At 37.3% G+C, this 13,720-nt stretch overlaps 1 protein-coding gene across 8 annotated transcripts in view; it reads left to right on the top strand.

Moving 5' to 3' along the window:
* Positions 1–13,720, top strand: part of NEBL (nebulette) — a 272,299-nt gene that overhangs the window by 173,973 nt on the left and 84,606 nt on the right. For 6 of the 8 annotated variants that reach the window (XM_087776466.1, XM_087776472.1, XM_087776452.1 and 3 more), the window contains exons 1-4: positions 2,322–2,485; positions 2,582–2,653; positions 9,158–9,262; positions 11,419–11,529. The exons of the other annotated variants lie outside the window; for them this stretch is intronic. In XM_087776466.1, coding sequence (XP_087632592.1) covers positions 2,420–2,485; positions 2,582–2,653; positions 9,158–9,262; positions 11,419–11,529 — 354 coding nt within the window. In that variant the 5' untranslated portion in view covers positions 2,322–2,419. Of the gene's footprint in view, positions 1–2,321; positions 2,486–2,581; positions 2,654–9,157; positions 9,263–11,418; positions 11,530–13,720 lie in introns of those variants that run through there. 8 annotated transcript variants of the gene reach the window in all.

Raw genomic sequence — 13,720 nt, 5'->3', positions numbered from 1 at the left:
TGTTATCTGACAGTATTCAGTGTTTTGAGGGTGAAAAAAGGGAGGCAGGTGTCTGTGTCATATAGGCTCTTACTGCATCTGTTATGTGAAGAGTGCCATTTTGAATAACTTGGATATGGTTAGTTGATACTGTGATATTTTTTCCCTTACTCCTTTTGCGCATAGTATTGTATTTTTCTTTAATATGATGTGTTACAGCAGCTGTCTTGCAATCCTTGTATTGTGGAAGTTACATGGGACGTAGCATATTTGAATGCTTAGTTATGCCTGACCCAGAACATGCAAAAATGGGGAAAAAATGAATTCTATCAAAGCAGTTAAAGATGATCGAATAGAATAGACTGTTTCAGTTGGAAGGGACCTGCAATGATCATATAGTCCAACTGCCTGACCACGTCATGGCTGACCAAAAGTGATCACGCTAAAGAGAAAGCAGATCTTTATTATGCAGAAACCATTGCAGGAAAACCACAATTAATATATGAAGTTTTGTATGTCTAGCTGCTGAAAAACCACCAAATATAATGTAAGCAGGTTAAAAAGCTGAACACCCTCCTTTTCTCCCAAAACCTGAACAGTTTTGACTTTGTCATTGTGACCATATTTGCTTTCTGGTGCAAAAAATAGCAAAAGATTTCCCCATGTTCAACAAGCTTTGCAGCTACTAATGGCTCTTCTCTACTCTCTTAAATATTTTTCAATGTCTCCACTTAATAAAATTAATTAAATGTAGGAAGGAAAAGGAAATCAATTGCACTGGAAGAATATAGTATTTGAAATATTATCACAAAAATCCCAAAATGAATCCTTGGTGCTGCATTTCTGTCTGGCACTTTTGTAGGTACTCTGTCTCCTTAACATGTGGTCCTTGAAATCATGTATGAGCCTGTTGTTTAGGAATAGATTTACTGTGGCCATAATCTTAAAAAATTACCTGTTACTGTGAATACACATCTTATAAGACTAAACCATTTGTTTCCAGAAGGATGAAACATCCTGAGGTCCAAAAGTAGTCAGCATAAATTACAGGTAATTCTCACCTATACAAACCAGACTTCTAGGTTTCAACCTGAACTTCAGCAATGCCAATCCAAATCTAAACTTTAGGAGCTTATATTTGAAATAGCGGAATGGAAAATCTTGAAGCTTTCTGTACTATTAACATATAAATAATTCTGTCTCTTGATTAGTATAGACTGAAAGCAGTTTGTGCCTTTGTTCTTAATATTTTTTTCAAATTTTCAGACCTTAGCTAAGTTAAATTCTGTATTTTTCCTCTTCTTTGAAATGTTTCTTTTTCTAAGGAAATATGTGTTTTTAAATAAGCTCTAAGGACATTATGTTTGGGCACAATTACTTAAAATTCTTTGAAGAGTTTTTTTAAGAACACACATTCCTTATATCTTTGCCTGATTGCAAAGCTGTGTAGTGGTTAATCACTTTGGTAGATGAAATTCAAAAGCATGACCTGTATAACATGAGATATATAGAAGCTACAGTTTGGAAAGAAAAATAATGTTAAAATGCTGGTTGCTCCAACTGGTCTTGTAATACCTCTTTGCTTGTTTTACAGAAGCAAACACTGTGACACTATATCCATTGACATACGGATATCTTTCAGTTTCATTGCAGCTGGAGTCAGTGACTTCATATTGAAAAAGGTTGGTTTTGAGACTACAGACCATGAGAGTTTTTAACAGTGAAGGAACATACATGTTTGTGTAAATACATAGCCATGTATACTTTTAAGTATACAGACGTGTTTGTATCTATGTATGCACAGGCTTAACCTGCAGCTGATGTGATAGGGTAAGCATTTAAGGAATTCTGTAAGCTTTGTGGAAAAGGAGTATTTCCTGAAAAATATACTAGCAGTTATGTCTGCTGGAAAATTAGAATAGTCTGTTTTTTTAATCTAAAAGCTCTATAATTGGACCAACAAAATAAAGTTTTGTGATAACTGGTTTTGGAGTCGTTGATGCCTTGAATCTTAGAACTGGGCAGTTTTCCCATAAACTTAGAGTCAATGTTCCCCTTTTAAGCCTGTTAATTTTACTAAATTACTTATGTTGTGAATTAACTGCATCACAGTATTTTAATTAAGTGTGTTTATAGTCATTTTAAAAATAGTTGACTGGGATAGGTCATTTAATTATATTTTATCTGTAAGAAAGCATTAGCTCTGCTGTGACTGATAGCTAGCAAGGCCATCTGCAATGCCTTTCAGTTCACTCACACTGAATTGTTCAGATAAGGACTGTCAAGTGCTGCCTAAATAAGGAAGGAGCCTTGGTAGAGTTAAGTGCCGTGGAGGACACAAATGAAGCATTGATTCCAGGCATGCTGTAGGGTCTGAGCTGTTTCCTGCAGCACTGAACCTTTTTAGAGTTTTCATTGTTGTTTTCCTCAAAGTATTAAAATGCGAGTATCTGTCATTCAGGATTTCAGGGAAGATGAAAATGAGGATGGGGAGGAAGAAGAAAAGGTGAGTTAAACCCCAATAGCTTTGAAAAGTACTTATTTCCTTCTATTGTTACCCTTTCAGGACAATAAACCTGGAATGATTGCCTTTCTCTTATAGGTCTTCCTCAAGCCTGTTATTGAGGACAGAAATATGGAACTGGCCCGAAAATGCAGTGAAATAATAAGTGATGTAAGTGACAGTGACTGTTTGCATCCTCACATTTGCATTTCTCTTTCCAGTGGCTTTATATTTATGATACATATTTTCTCAGATATGTACAGATATGTGCCCATCCAAGGCTCAAATATAAAAGCACACAAAATAATAGAAAAGCACAGCCTACTCTAGTACTTTAAATCATCAGCCACAGAAGGATGAGCTTTTCAGAACACTTGGACGGTACAAAGTATAGGCCCTAGGAAGGAGAATATTCCAAAAAGTGGGTTTCACGCGGAGGGTGTCTCCCATGAGATCACCTTGGCTGATTTCATCAGAAAAATGCAGTATTTTTTCTAGTTATAGCCTAATCCTATGAAGTTTGATTGGTTAGAACAGAACTGGGTGCCAGTATATCTAGCTGTAACGAGGAAGGATAAAAATAAAACCAATGAATTTTGAGTGTTATCTGTTGGTCTGTGGTGATAGTGCTCAAAACTGCTTGGCATATTGACTTACACTTAAAGGAAGAGTCCATTGAAATGCTAGAATATCTTTAAAAATTATTAGCTAGCAAATTCTTGACTTAGTTACTATATATTTTTAAAACTGTCAACCAAATATAGACATTATATAAACATCGTAGATTGGATGCAAGACATTTTAAATTGGAGTAGATCCAATTGCTTCAATGTAACACCATCAGATTTACCTTGGTGGAAGTTTATTTCTGTGTCCCTCTGGGAAAGTGTGTCTGAAGAGTAACTTTGTCCTTTCATGTGAATGGGAGTTAAGAGTGATATTTCTCCTGCGAGGATGGTGGCTGGCAGCAGAGGAGTCATTATTGAGGAGAGAGTGACTTGCTTTAACAAGTGCTCTAAAGAAACCAAAAAATGACATCTGGCTTGTGTTGTAATGTGATATTTAGATTTGGGGTGTTATTGTTCAAGGTGAATGAGTATGTTGATTTTAGGAGAAGAGAACATACAGAATCTACACTTAAGGTATAAATTATTAAGGGTTATGGATCAGAAAAGAATAGGTAACTCAGAAAAACAGTATCTGGGGTGTGTAGGTGTTACAGTGGTGGCTTGAAAGTGTGACTTGACAAGGTCAAAGTTTCCTCTTTGTCCATACATGATCTGGTAATACTTTAATTTTCACAGAAAGAGTGCTGACAATTGGATAGATCCTTAAGAGAAGGTACCAACATGGCTCCCTTGTAATTTCGAGCTACTTTAGGAAGTAGTAGAGATTGTTAATATTTTTACTGATGGTTATCTACATGCTTTATTTGGGAAAAGAATGGCATATGGTACAATAAGTGCCTGTCAACTCATGTAAAGGCCAAAATGAAAGTGGACCTGGAGCATTTATCTGACCCAAAATACAGTTTTTGCTTCCATGCAACTTGTTTCTAAACATGGTTGCTGTTCTTAAAGGCAAAAACTCCTTGAAAAATACTGAAGAAATATCTTCTTTAATTGAAAAGGATTTATTTCTGTGCTGTATACCCATTAGGAGTAGTGTTGGCTGTGGTTGTTAACTGATAAATGGAGCGGCTGTATTTTCTCTGATTTTCTGCAGGGGCTTGGGAGCTAAGGTGAATAACTAAGTCAAGCCAGGTTCCTGAAGGCTATAATGGATCAGGGATCTGGGCTTCTGCTGAAAGCTTGTGATATGTTTAGCTTGCAAGTGTGTTAGATTTTCTTTGAGATATGTAAAGTGTAATGGCAAAGTGTCATGAATGCTTTCAAAGCAGTAGTAATATGTAATGGTCCAGACCAATTTAATTTCAAAGAAGAGACTCTGCGTTTAAAAATGGCATCCAGTTTTGGGGCCTTATTCAGCCTCTGCTAAGTAGGTGTTTCTTCATTGGCCTGAATGGAATACGTGTATGTAGAGATTTTGTTTCCCAGAATTTTTGCTATAATTGGAATTTGTTATGACTAGTGTGCCGAGGGGTAAGTTCCTCACCCTGCACGCTTCATTGTGGAGACCAGTAAACTGCAAGGAGCTTGCATTCTTGCCTTTGATTTTTGACTCATTCTTGTTCAGAACTTTTTATATATTCTTTACCCTTTTTAGCATGAATCTTTGCACAAACTGCTGTTTGTGTGGATGTATTGTTAGTGTACATCGGTACATTTTATGTGTACAATGGTTTTATGGGGCTTGCAGTTTGGCCCTAAGATGACCTTGGGACAGCAGCCTGTGTCCTTGCTGACCATGAGACTGGGTGATTGTCTTTTTCTGCCGGTGGAGCTGTCAGCACAGTTCCTCCATCAGAACGCAGCACCAGGAGCGCTCATGACTGAGATACCGGGGTTGCATTATGCTCGCCCTGCATGCTTTGCAGACTGACTTTAATTTGGCAATATGGCTTTACAAAAGTGTTGCAATGGCAGTCCTTAGTTCATGTGTAACTGTCAGCCTCGAACTGTATGTAGGGGAAGTTGTGAAGTGTTTATGTGCTCCAGTTCTTGAGGAAATCCCCATTTTCATTTGAGGTTGGCAGATGTTTGTTCTGTGGCTGTGATACCCCCTGGATTGTTTCTCCCTCAAGCCATTTCATTTAATCTCCCTCCATTAAGCCGTTTTATTCCATGGATGTTTTCAAAAGTGTCATGTGTGTTTGATTTATATGAGTTACCTTCCTTTCCAGGCCTTTTCCATAGTGAAATTGAGCCTGTCCATTTGCTTGTATTACTTATATTTTGATATATTTTCGTCTCTTCTTGTTTTGATTATGTGGTGTTATGTAGTGAGCACTGTTATAAGCAGAGAGGGGAATTACTATATGAATAAAATTATCATTGACCGAACTATCATAATCTTTTTTGGTAGAGAGGCAGACACTGCTTCTGAAGATTCTGCTGAATTTTGGTAATGTATGGTCCCAGTGCTTCTTTTCCTCTATAGCAAAAAGTAGTACTACTTGGCATTTAACTGTCCTTCTACGGAGTCCAGATTTGCTTTAGCATGTCTCTTTGTTATAAAGCAAGGACCAAAGAGACCTAGAGTCAAGTGCAGAGACAGAGTGCCTTTCCACTCATACCAACAGGGTTGTGACCACCTAATTCAGGGTGGAGCTGTTCCTCTGGATGCACCATTACTGGTCACAGCCTCTGACTCAGGAGGACTTTGAGGTGCAAATTGCTGGAGACTAGTAAAATATTGTGGGACAATAATACTGTAAGCTTGCCCTGTTCTCATGCTTTTCTTTGGGTTTCTGTGGCCACAGAGAAAGGATTTTGTATTAGGTGGATCTGTGGTCTGACACAGCTCTTAGTCTTATGAGAGATTATAAATTAAGAAATGTAGGGTTGGAAAGGGAATCCTTAGTGGAAAAAAGTTCCCTTTTGGTCTAGCATAAGAGCTAGATAAGAAGGTTCAGACCTTTTTGTGGCTTTTCTAAGCTTAAATGGGTCTTTGAGAGATGACAGTTCTGTAATGGATCTTGGCATGGTGACTGTCAACATGGTTACATCATTGATGCTAAGATATTAAGAACAGTTTTTTGAGTATATTCATATTAAAGTTAGATTAATATGTGCCCCTGAATACAAAGGAAAGTGGCTGCTTGGATTAAGCTGTTACCATTGGAGCCTTTCCTTTAGCCCACAGTCTCCTCCTGTGTTTCCCCTGTGAAAAAGGCTGATGGAACAGCCCATGGGTGAGATGAATTGTCTTGGCGAGCCAGGAAGCTCCAGCCTAAAGGTTGGATGCCCTAGTTTTATAAAGTTGATCTTGCCATATAACATCCATTAAGAAAAAAAATGCAATTTGAAGCTTACTGTTTTGGTGGTTGTCTAGGAATTTTAATCCACTTTTACTGGATAGCCGTGCTGCTTATGATGAGTCAGGGAGAAGAAAGGGATCAGGAGAGAGCTATTAAAAATGGAGCCTTTAGTGAGCTATTGGACTTCAAAAGTATATCAAAAGAGCAGTGGTGGCTCCAGGCCATCATTTACAAATTTTTCCTATTATTTGTTTTTTTCACAAGGCTTACCAGATCTACTCAACCTAAGCAGCGTATTTTGTGGTGAAGGGTAAGTCACTCGCAGGCAAAATTTCCTGTTCAGTATTTTAGACATTTGAATTTGTAACCCCAAACTTTCCGAGAGGAGTATTAGCTTCTCTGCCTGTTCCTTCCAGCCATTGGTTATGTTCAGTCATAGCCAAACTCTTAAGCCTCCTGCTTATGTCGTTTACAATAAATATGCTTTTTAAGTGCAGATGTCATGACTTCATTATACTTCTCCCATTTCATCTTCCATCTTTCTGATTCCAAGTGATGCAGACATTTCTGTAGCAGAATGGAGTGTGTTGGATCAGAGTTCGACCACACATTTTGTTATATGTCCTCTTTAAATTGCTCATTTGAGCCTGTGTGCATTTTGTGGCCTCTATGGGTTTCTATAATAGATGTGAATAATAAAGGAATAAGGAGGTGGCATTAGTCCTTTACTGCTTTCGGTTATTTTGAAAGCATGACTTCTACAGCAGAATAGCTTTGATTGTTTCTTCTAGTCGTATTGTGTCATCCTCCCCAGTTAAGAGATACCTTAGGAAGCTTTCATGTTTGATTTTTGAATGTAATTATTGCTCTGCAATTAAAATGGATGTAATTACAGTCAGCTCTCAGATATCTGTGGGTGATTTATCTAAGTTCTGAGCAGCAAGACTCTCCATCTCCTCTACTAGAGTCTCAGCTTTACAGGAGTTTCTGCTGGGAACACCATCAAACATAACCAGTAGGTAGTCAGCTCTGTAGATTTCCCATGTCCCCTCTCAGCTGTGTCACTCTGAATGAACCTAATTCTATGAAGCCTTTTTTTTTAAGCTGTTCATGTGCACATACATACACACACTTGCAAGTACATGCATGCATGTGTGCCAGTTGAACAGTAAGTGCCTGCTCACGTTTACCGTAAAACTGCCCTTTTTGTGTATTGCTCTGTGATTACCCAGGAGTATGGTGTCACACACAGGTTACACGAACCATTGGATTTGTGAATCCCTGCGTAAAATGATGACACACAGTAATTTTACACCCGTTGTTCACCAAACAGTTTTTATTTAGAATACACTGTAATCCACAAAGGCAGACATTATGATTCAGTAATGAGTTGTAGATTCCTTCAGTAGTCTAAATGTGGATGAGCTCAATAGTAACCAAAATTATTTCCTGTGTGAGGATTATGTGGTCATTAGTTTGAGATTAATTTGGCATTATCTAATCCATTTTGTAGTGGACAAAAAGTTTGCATCAGAAAGTACAGGAGCTGATTCTGTGTAAGCTGCCATCCTTCCCATGAATTTTCCAAGTCCCTGTAGAGGAGCGTAGACTAGAACTTGTGATATCAGTTAAGGATTCAGAGAAAGAGGAAATTAAGACTGCATATTTCTGTAATGCTCAGATGCAGATCATATTGCTTCTGTCAGTGCTTGTCAGCAAGTCTAGAGTGCATAAATGCAAGCTTCTGTTGTGCAGAATGTGAAAATGAGGTTAGAGAAATGGTAGCAGATAATAACCATGAAAGCTTAATACTAAATAATTCAATTTGCATTGAACTAAACTATTCTATGTACAAAGAAAGAAATGTCACTAAAAACATTTAAGGCTATCTATGTAAAGTATCTATCTTTAAAACTTATTTAGTTCATCTCATCATAATTCACCATCTTTCTTCATGTAGTTCTTGCGTAGTAAAGGTCCCTACACATTCACCATGTCTGTAGATTTTATCCTTCTTGCAGTCTCACTAATACAAACAGTAACTCTGACCTCATCAACAGTCATATGATTATTATACCTGCCCATATTGTTTCCCCCATGGTAAGAAAACGGTTGGTTGTTTAAAAAGGAAAAAAAGATCTGTGTTTTGGTTTTTTTTGCGAAGTATGTCATGGTGTTTTGCTTCAAAAGTGGTTTCCTTTGTGCATAGATATGATTTTAAAAATGGCTCAATTTAAAATTTGTTTGCTCTTCAAGAAATTCTATTATTACTTGCATGTCATGACTGTTCGGATGCTTTGTAGGCAATGATTTGGCCATGGCCTTCTGAATTTATTCATGTAACTCTTAGATTCATAAAGGGGCATTTGATTATGCTATACAGATTCTGTGCTTGCTAGGCCTGAAGTTAGAAGTTAGTTTAACAACTTCATCTTTGAGATCAAGGATCAAGGATCAAGGAGATCAATTATTTGATTCTTCTTTCTTTAGAGATACTAGAACATCTACAACAGTGGTGAAAATGTGCTGTAGATGTAGAGAAAAATCATATCTTTTTTCATCTTTATTACTAAAGAGTTCTGTGACTTTTATGTAGCCCTGGTACTGTGTGTGAGAACTGGGTGTTTCCCTTTATGGCTTAATTTGATCCAGCCTGAGGTATTTGCAACCCACCCAGCATAGTATCTGTAAATAAAATAATAATAATAATAATAATAATAATGATGATAATAAATAAATAAACAAAAATAGCCCTTTTTTTTTTAAAGAAAACTAAACTTTTCTCCTCTTTGTAGATACACTATAAAGAAGAGTTTAAAAAATCTAAAGGCAAGTGCATATTTGTACCTGACACCCCGCAGCTAAAACATGTGAAAAGTCTCGGTGCTTTTATTTCTGAGGTAAGACCTAAAAGATTGAAGAATTCTCTTTGCTTCTTATCCTTCCTAAAAACTCTCTCATTTCAATATGGTGGTTTTTAGCAAGGGAAGAATGGCTTATTTCACATAACAATTCTGTTTAAAGCTGAAGTGACTTAAAGTGATGTAATTAGTGTATACTGTATATTTGAGTACAAATAATTTGGAATTATGCAACACTTTTATTTTGGGATTCCAAGATACTTTATTAATGATTCTGAGGCAGTCCTAGCTGTCCCATTTTATGGGTGGATAAACTGAGGAATAGGAATAGGATTTCTTGTTACTTATTCTGCAGCGATGGAGGTTTGCAAATTACACCCATGCATAGTTTCCCTGCTGTGGAAAATTCACAGCCTGATATCAAACAGAAGGAGACAAGGAAACTCTTACCGTGTCATCACCCCTGTCCTCCGTCAGCAAGGGGTCTGGGGCAGACATCAGGTCAATGCCATCTGCAGGTTGCCTGAGCACTTGCATGCATATATATGCATACCCATGTCAGAGTTTTTAGGTCTTCACGTACACACAGCCACAGCCACACAGCTGTAGTGGCAAAGAAAGAATGGCAGCTTCCACAATGCCAGAGCAGAGTGTACTGCCAGCTCTTCGTGTCCCAGGTACAATGTGTTACAGGATTGCATCTTTGATTATTTTCCACAGGTGAGAACAGCAGCAGGAGTTTTACCTGGCAGAGAGCTGCTTTTGTTAAGGAGCTGCTCATTCTGAGGGGTTTTTCTGTCACTGTGACCCTTGGAAGACTTACATTTTTGGTGCCTCGTTTTTTGTGCTACCTTTATGGTTAGGATAAAGAACATCCCAATATCCCTGTCTGGAGATATGTGATTTATATACTTTCTATATTCTGTTTCTGATATACATCAGTTTGCTGTGTGGCTATATTCAATATAAATGCATCTGATGAATATTTTTATTATATTTATCTTCGTATTTTCTGAGAAAGAGTGGCATGTCCCAAGGAGCATAAATATGATGAAATTATACTTTCTGAGAGAGAGACTATTGTAGTCTACAAAAGCACAATATAGAGAGTATTTATTGAATCCATCTGTCTGATTCCAAAGAAAAGATGCTAATTATTAGTCAAAGATTTAGAGATATAAAGATATTAAAAATTTTAAACCGCGTATGTTTTATGTTATCACACTGTTGAGCACTCTGTTTGCTTATTGCAGCGTTACCTGAAGCCAATTATGTGATGTATGGTTTATCTTGTAAATTACTGACCTCTAGTGTCCCATAACCTGTTTTTGCAAAACTTGAACACTGAAATTCTTAACAGCATGTCTACTGCAGTAAAAAAGAGCCCTCTGTTTTGGGAAACAGCAACAAACGTTACAGCAAATTATTGATATATATAATACATATGGGGAACTAGTCTCCAATGAACAGCTGTATATTGCACAGTAAATTAATGACATTAGACAGTATCATTTAAGATATCTTTGATATTTATTATTACTTTCACAGCAATACTTGACATTATTGTTGTATGAATTTGAAAAACTTATATCTGAAGCAAAAGCCTCGCAGATTTTTAACTGTTATACTGGCCTGTCTCATAAAACCCTTTTGTGAGGAATTACTAGTACTGAACACTAGAGAAAGTACAGGACGAATAAAAGTAATTTAAAAATGAGTCTGTAAGATGAAAAGATTAAGTAGAAATGATGGCAGGCATGCTGACTTCAATGTTCCTGTCCTTTCCCGTTACATGTGATTGCTACTACTTATTAATGAGTAAAATATTTTTTGTTGGCCTCTCATTTCTCCCCTTGTGCAAAACCTGGGAAAACGGAAAGAAAAAAAATGATTTGGTTTGCAGAAATGATTTAAAAAAGGATAGAAAAGTAACTGTCTTGCTTACCTTGTTTTATACTTTCCCACAAATTATCAAATTTAATTAGGAGATACTTTGCATTGCTTTGTGAATTAGACAGATCCACCTAAAGCATTTTAAAGTTATTATTTAAAGATCTGTTTTTGCTTGAAAGTTTGACAGCATTAGATTTTTCCAGTTCTAATGGTCTATGCCATCTTATTTAATAGAAAAAATAGGTAGTATGATTACTGTATCTTAATTTTTGCATTATATGTCACCTTTTTCTCCCCTCTAGGTGAAGTATAAAGGAGCTGCTAAGAAAGACCTTTCCAACTCTCTTTATCAGCAGATGCCAGCCACAATTGACAGTGTATTTGCAAAAGAATTAACACAACTTCAGAGCAAGGTACAATTTTAGAATCACAAAAATGATTTTTAAATGAATTGTGTGACAGAATAGGACCTATTTGAACAATATATTTGAACAGATACTTGATTGCCTGCTTGATTTATTTGGGTGAGTTTATCATCCAGAGTTTATCACTGTAACGTCTTAACTTCAAGAACTACTCACTTTTAAAATGTTGACAATCTTACTTGTTATGTTTATTAAATACAAATTTAAAAACTGCTAGTGCATTCATCAATCCAATGAAATCTATTAGAAATCCATGAATGTAATAAGGAATTATTGAATTCAGTGACATTGCACTGTGTTTGTAGAATAGACGGTCATGGCTTTCTGTCCACCCAGCATTTCCACATTTTTCTTGTTTTGCCTTTCTCCTCTCTTAACGATATTAACCACGTATAGTTTAATACAGCCAGTCTGTGAAGTGAACACACTCCTAAATCCATATTATTGATTGTATCTCAATATGCATTCTTCTAATGAGGTGGGTTTTATTCAAACCAAGGAAAATATTCATAACAAAAGAAAGCACTGAAATCTCAGGACAGCTTGTGGAGAAATGTTTTGATTTAAAACAATGTGTTAATCAAGGCTATATTAAGCAAATATAATAACATAAAGTATATTTTAGTTTTCATAGTTTGAAATGGAACACATACACTCAAGTTAAAGCAGCACACTAGCTGAAATGACATTAATGTGACTGGATTCATTCCAAATGAGCACATTCTACATTAGTGTACGCAAATGAGGTTAATTAACATTGGTGATGTGGCAGAAAAGATAAATAACTGAGACTAAAAATGAAACCATTTGATTCATCAAAAAAACCCTTTTAAGGAAAAGACTGATGTTTTCATGTGATATTTTTTGAAGGTTTTCTTCAATCATCCAACAGTCATAGAAAAACAAATATGCATATAGGATGAGTTATATTTAAGCAGAAACTTTTCCTGTAAAATTCATACCATCCCCTTAGGAATAGATGCATTATAAATCATAATCTACCATAACACTTAAAGATACGCTGACACATTTTTCCAACTTCTGGTTACTGTTGCAGTGGACCTGAATTTAATGCTACTTTGAGAGAGATCCTAGGGGATTTTCTCATGGAAAATCTTCTCTACACTATTCAAATCTAATCCATATTGTGCCTACCACTGCGGTACCTAAGTAGCTAATACAAGGATTTCAGATTTCAACTGGGTCAGGATATGGCACAGAGGATTTCTGCTGCATCTATCTCGCTGGGATTGTGAATTTACAGGTCGTCACTTCAGCAAGAGGAGACCAAGAGTATGCCATAGGAAGGAGAGAGAAAAGCACTGTCTGGCCATTGTTGCAAATCTGCAAAAAGGCTGTTGCAAGCACAGAACTGCAGTCTATTTCTCAGTTATAGTAAGTTGATTTTAAATAGGTGCTGATTTCCTGAGAGGTGGAAAATATGAGTACGCGTCCTCCTCCCCATCCACATTAGAACAAATTTACCTCTTTTACTCCCTTTTCATGCTTCTTGGATGCAAAGCTGGGCTTGAATGCTTTTGTAGCCAGATCAAGCAGGTGCTTTCTCGCTCTGTGATACCATGTTCTTGGCAGGATCTGTAGCCTCATCTGCCAAACAGGTGTGTTGGGACTAGGGGATCATGGTGTGGAAGAACGAGAGCCACTGACTCTCCCCGCTGCTGCCTGCTGGCACAGGACTGCCAAGGCTGGTATGCCTCTGCCGGGTGATCTCCTTACACAAGTGTGTCCTCGGCAAATGGTCTCTCCCATGATTTGATGTTTGATCCTGAAATGGTGCTGCTGCACTGCTGCTGGCCTGCAGCCCCATTTCCAGCCTACCTAGATCTAGCCCAATTTATTAATTTTATACACTGGTTCAGATCACACTCATGATTTAGGAACGTGGAGGCAACTAGGGGAAATGTCCTTTTTCTCACAAGAAATTATTCCCTACCTACAGCTGCCCTTCACTGACCTCTCCAGAGCAAAAAGGCTGCCATAGCACAATCTATCACTTTTGCATGCTCTAACTGATATGGCAATTGGGCAATTGTCATTGACTTCTGCAGAGCCAGGACTTTGTTCTGCAAGGTTCCAGCCATACAATGTCGGCACTGACAGGATCTTGCCATAATGGAGAGTGCAACACCCTGACACTTGTGGTTCTCCTGTGGAGCTT

The sequence above is a fragment of the Nipponia nippon genome, unplaced genomic scaffold, assembly GCF_047370975.1.
Source record: "Nipponia nippon isolate SJK-2023a ecotype South Korea unplaced genomic scaffold, ASM4737097v1 scaffold_1, whole genome shotgun sequence".
Lineage (NCBI taxonomy): Eukaryota > Metazoa > Chordata > Aves > Pelecaniformes > Threskiornithidae > Nipponia > Nipponia nippon.
The sequence above is the reverse complement of the archived record's forward strand: the minus strand, read 5'-3'. Positions and strand labels throughout refer to the sequence as shown.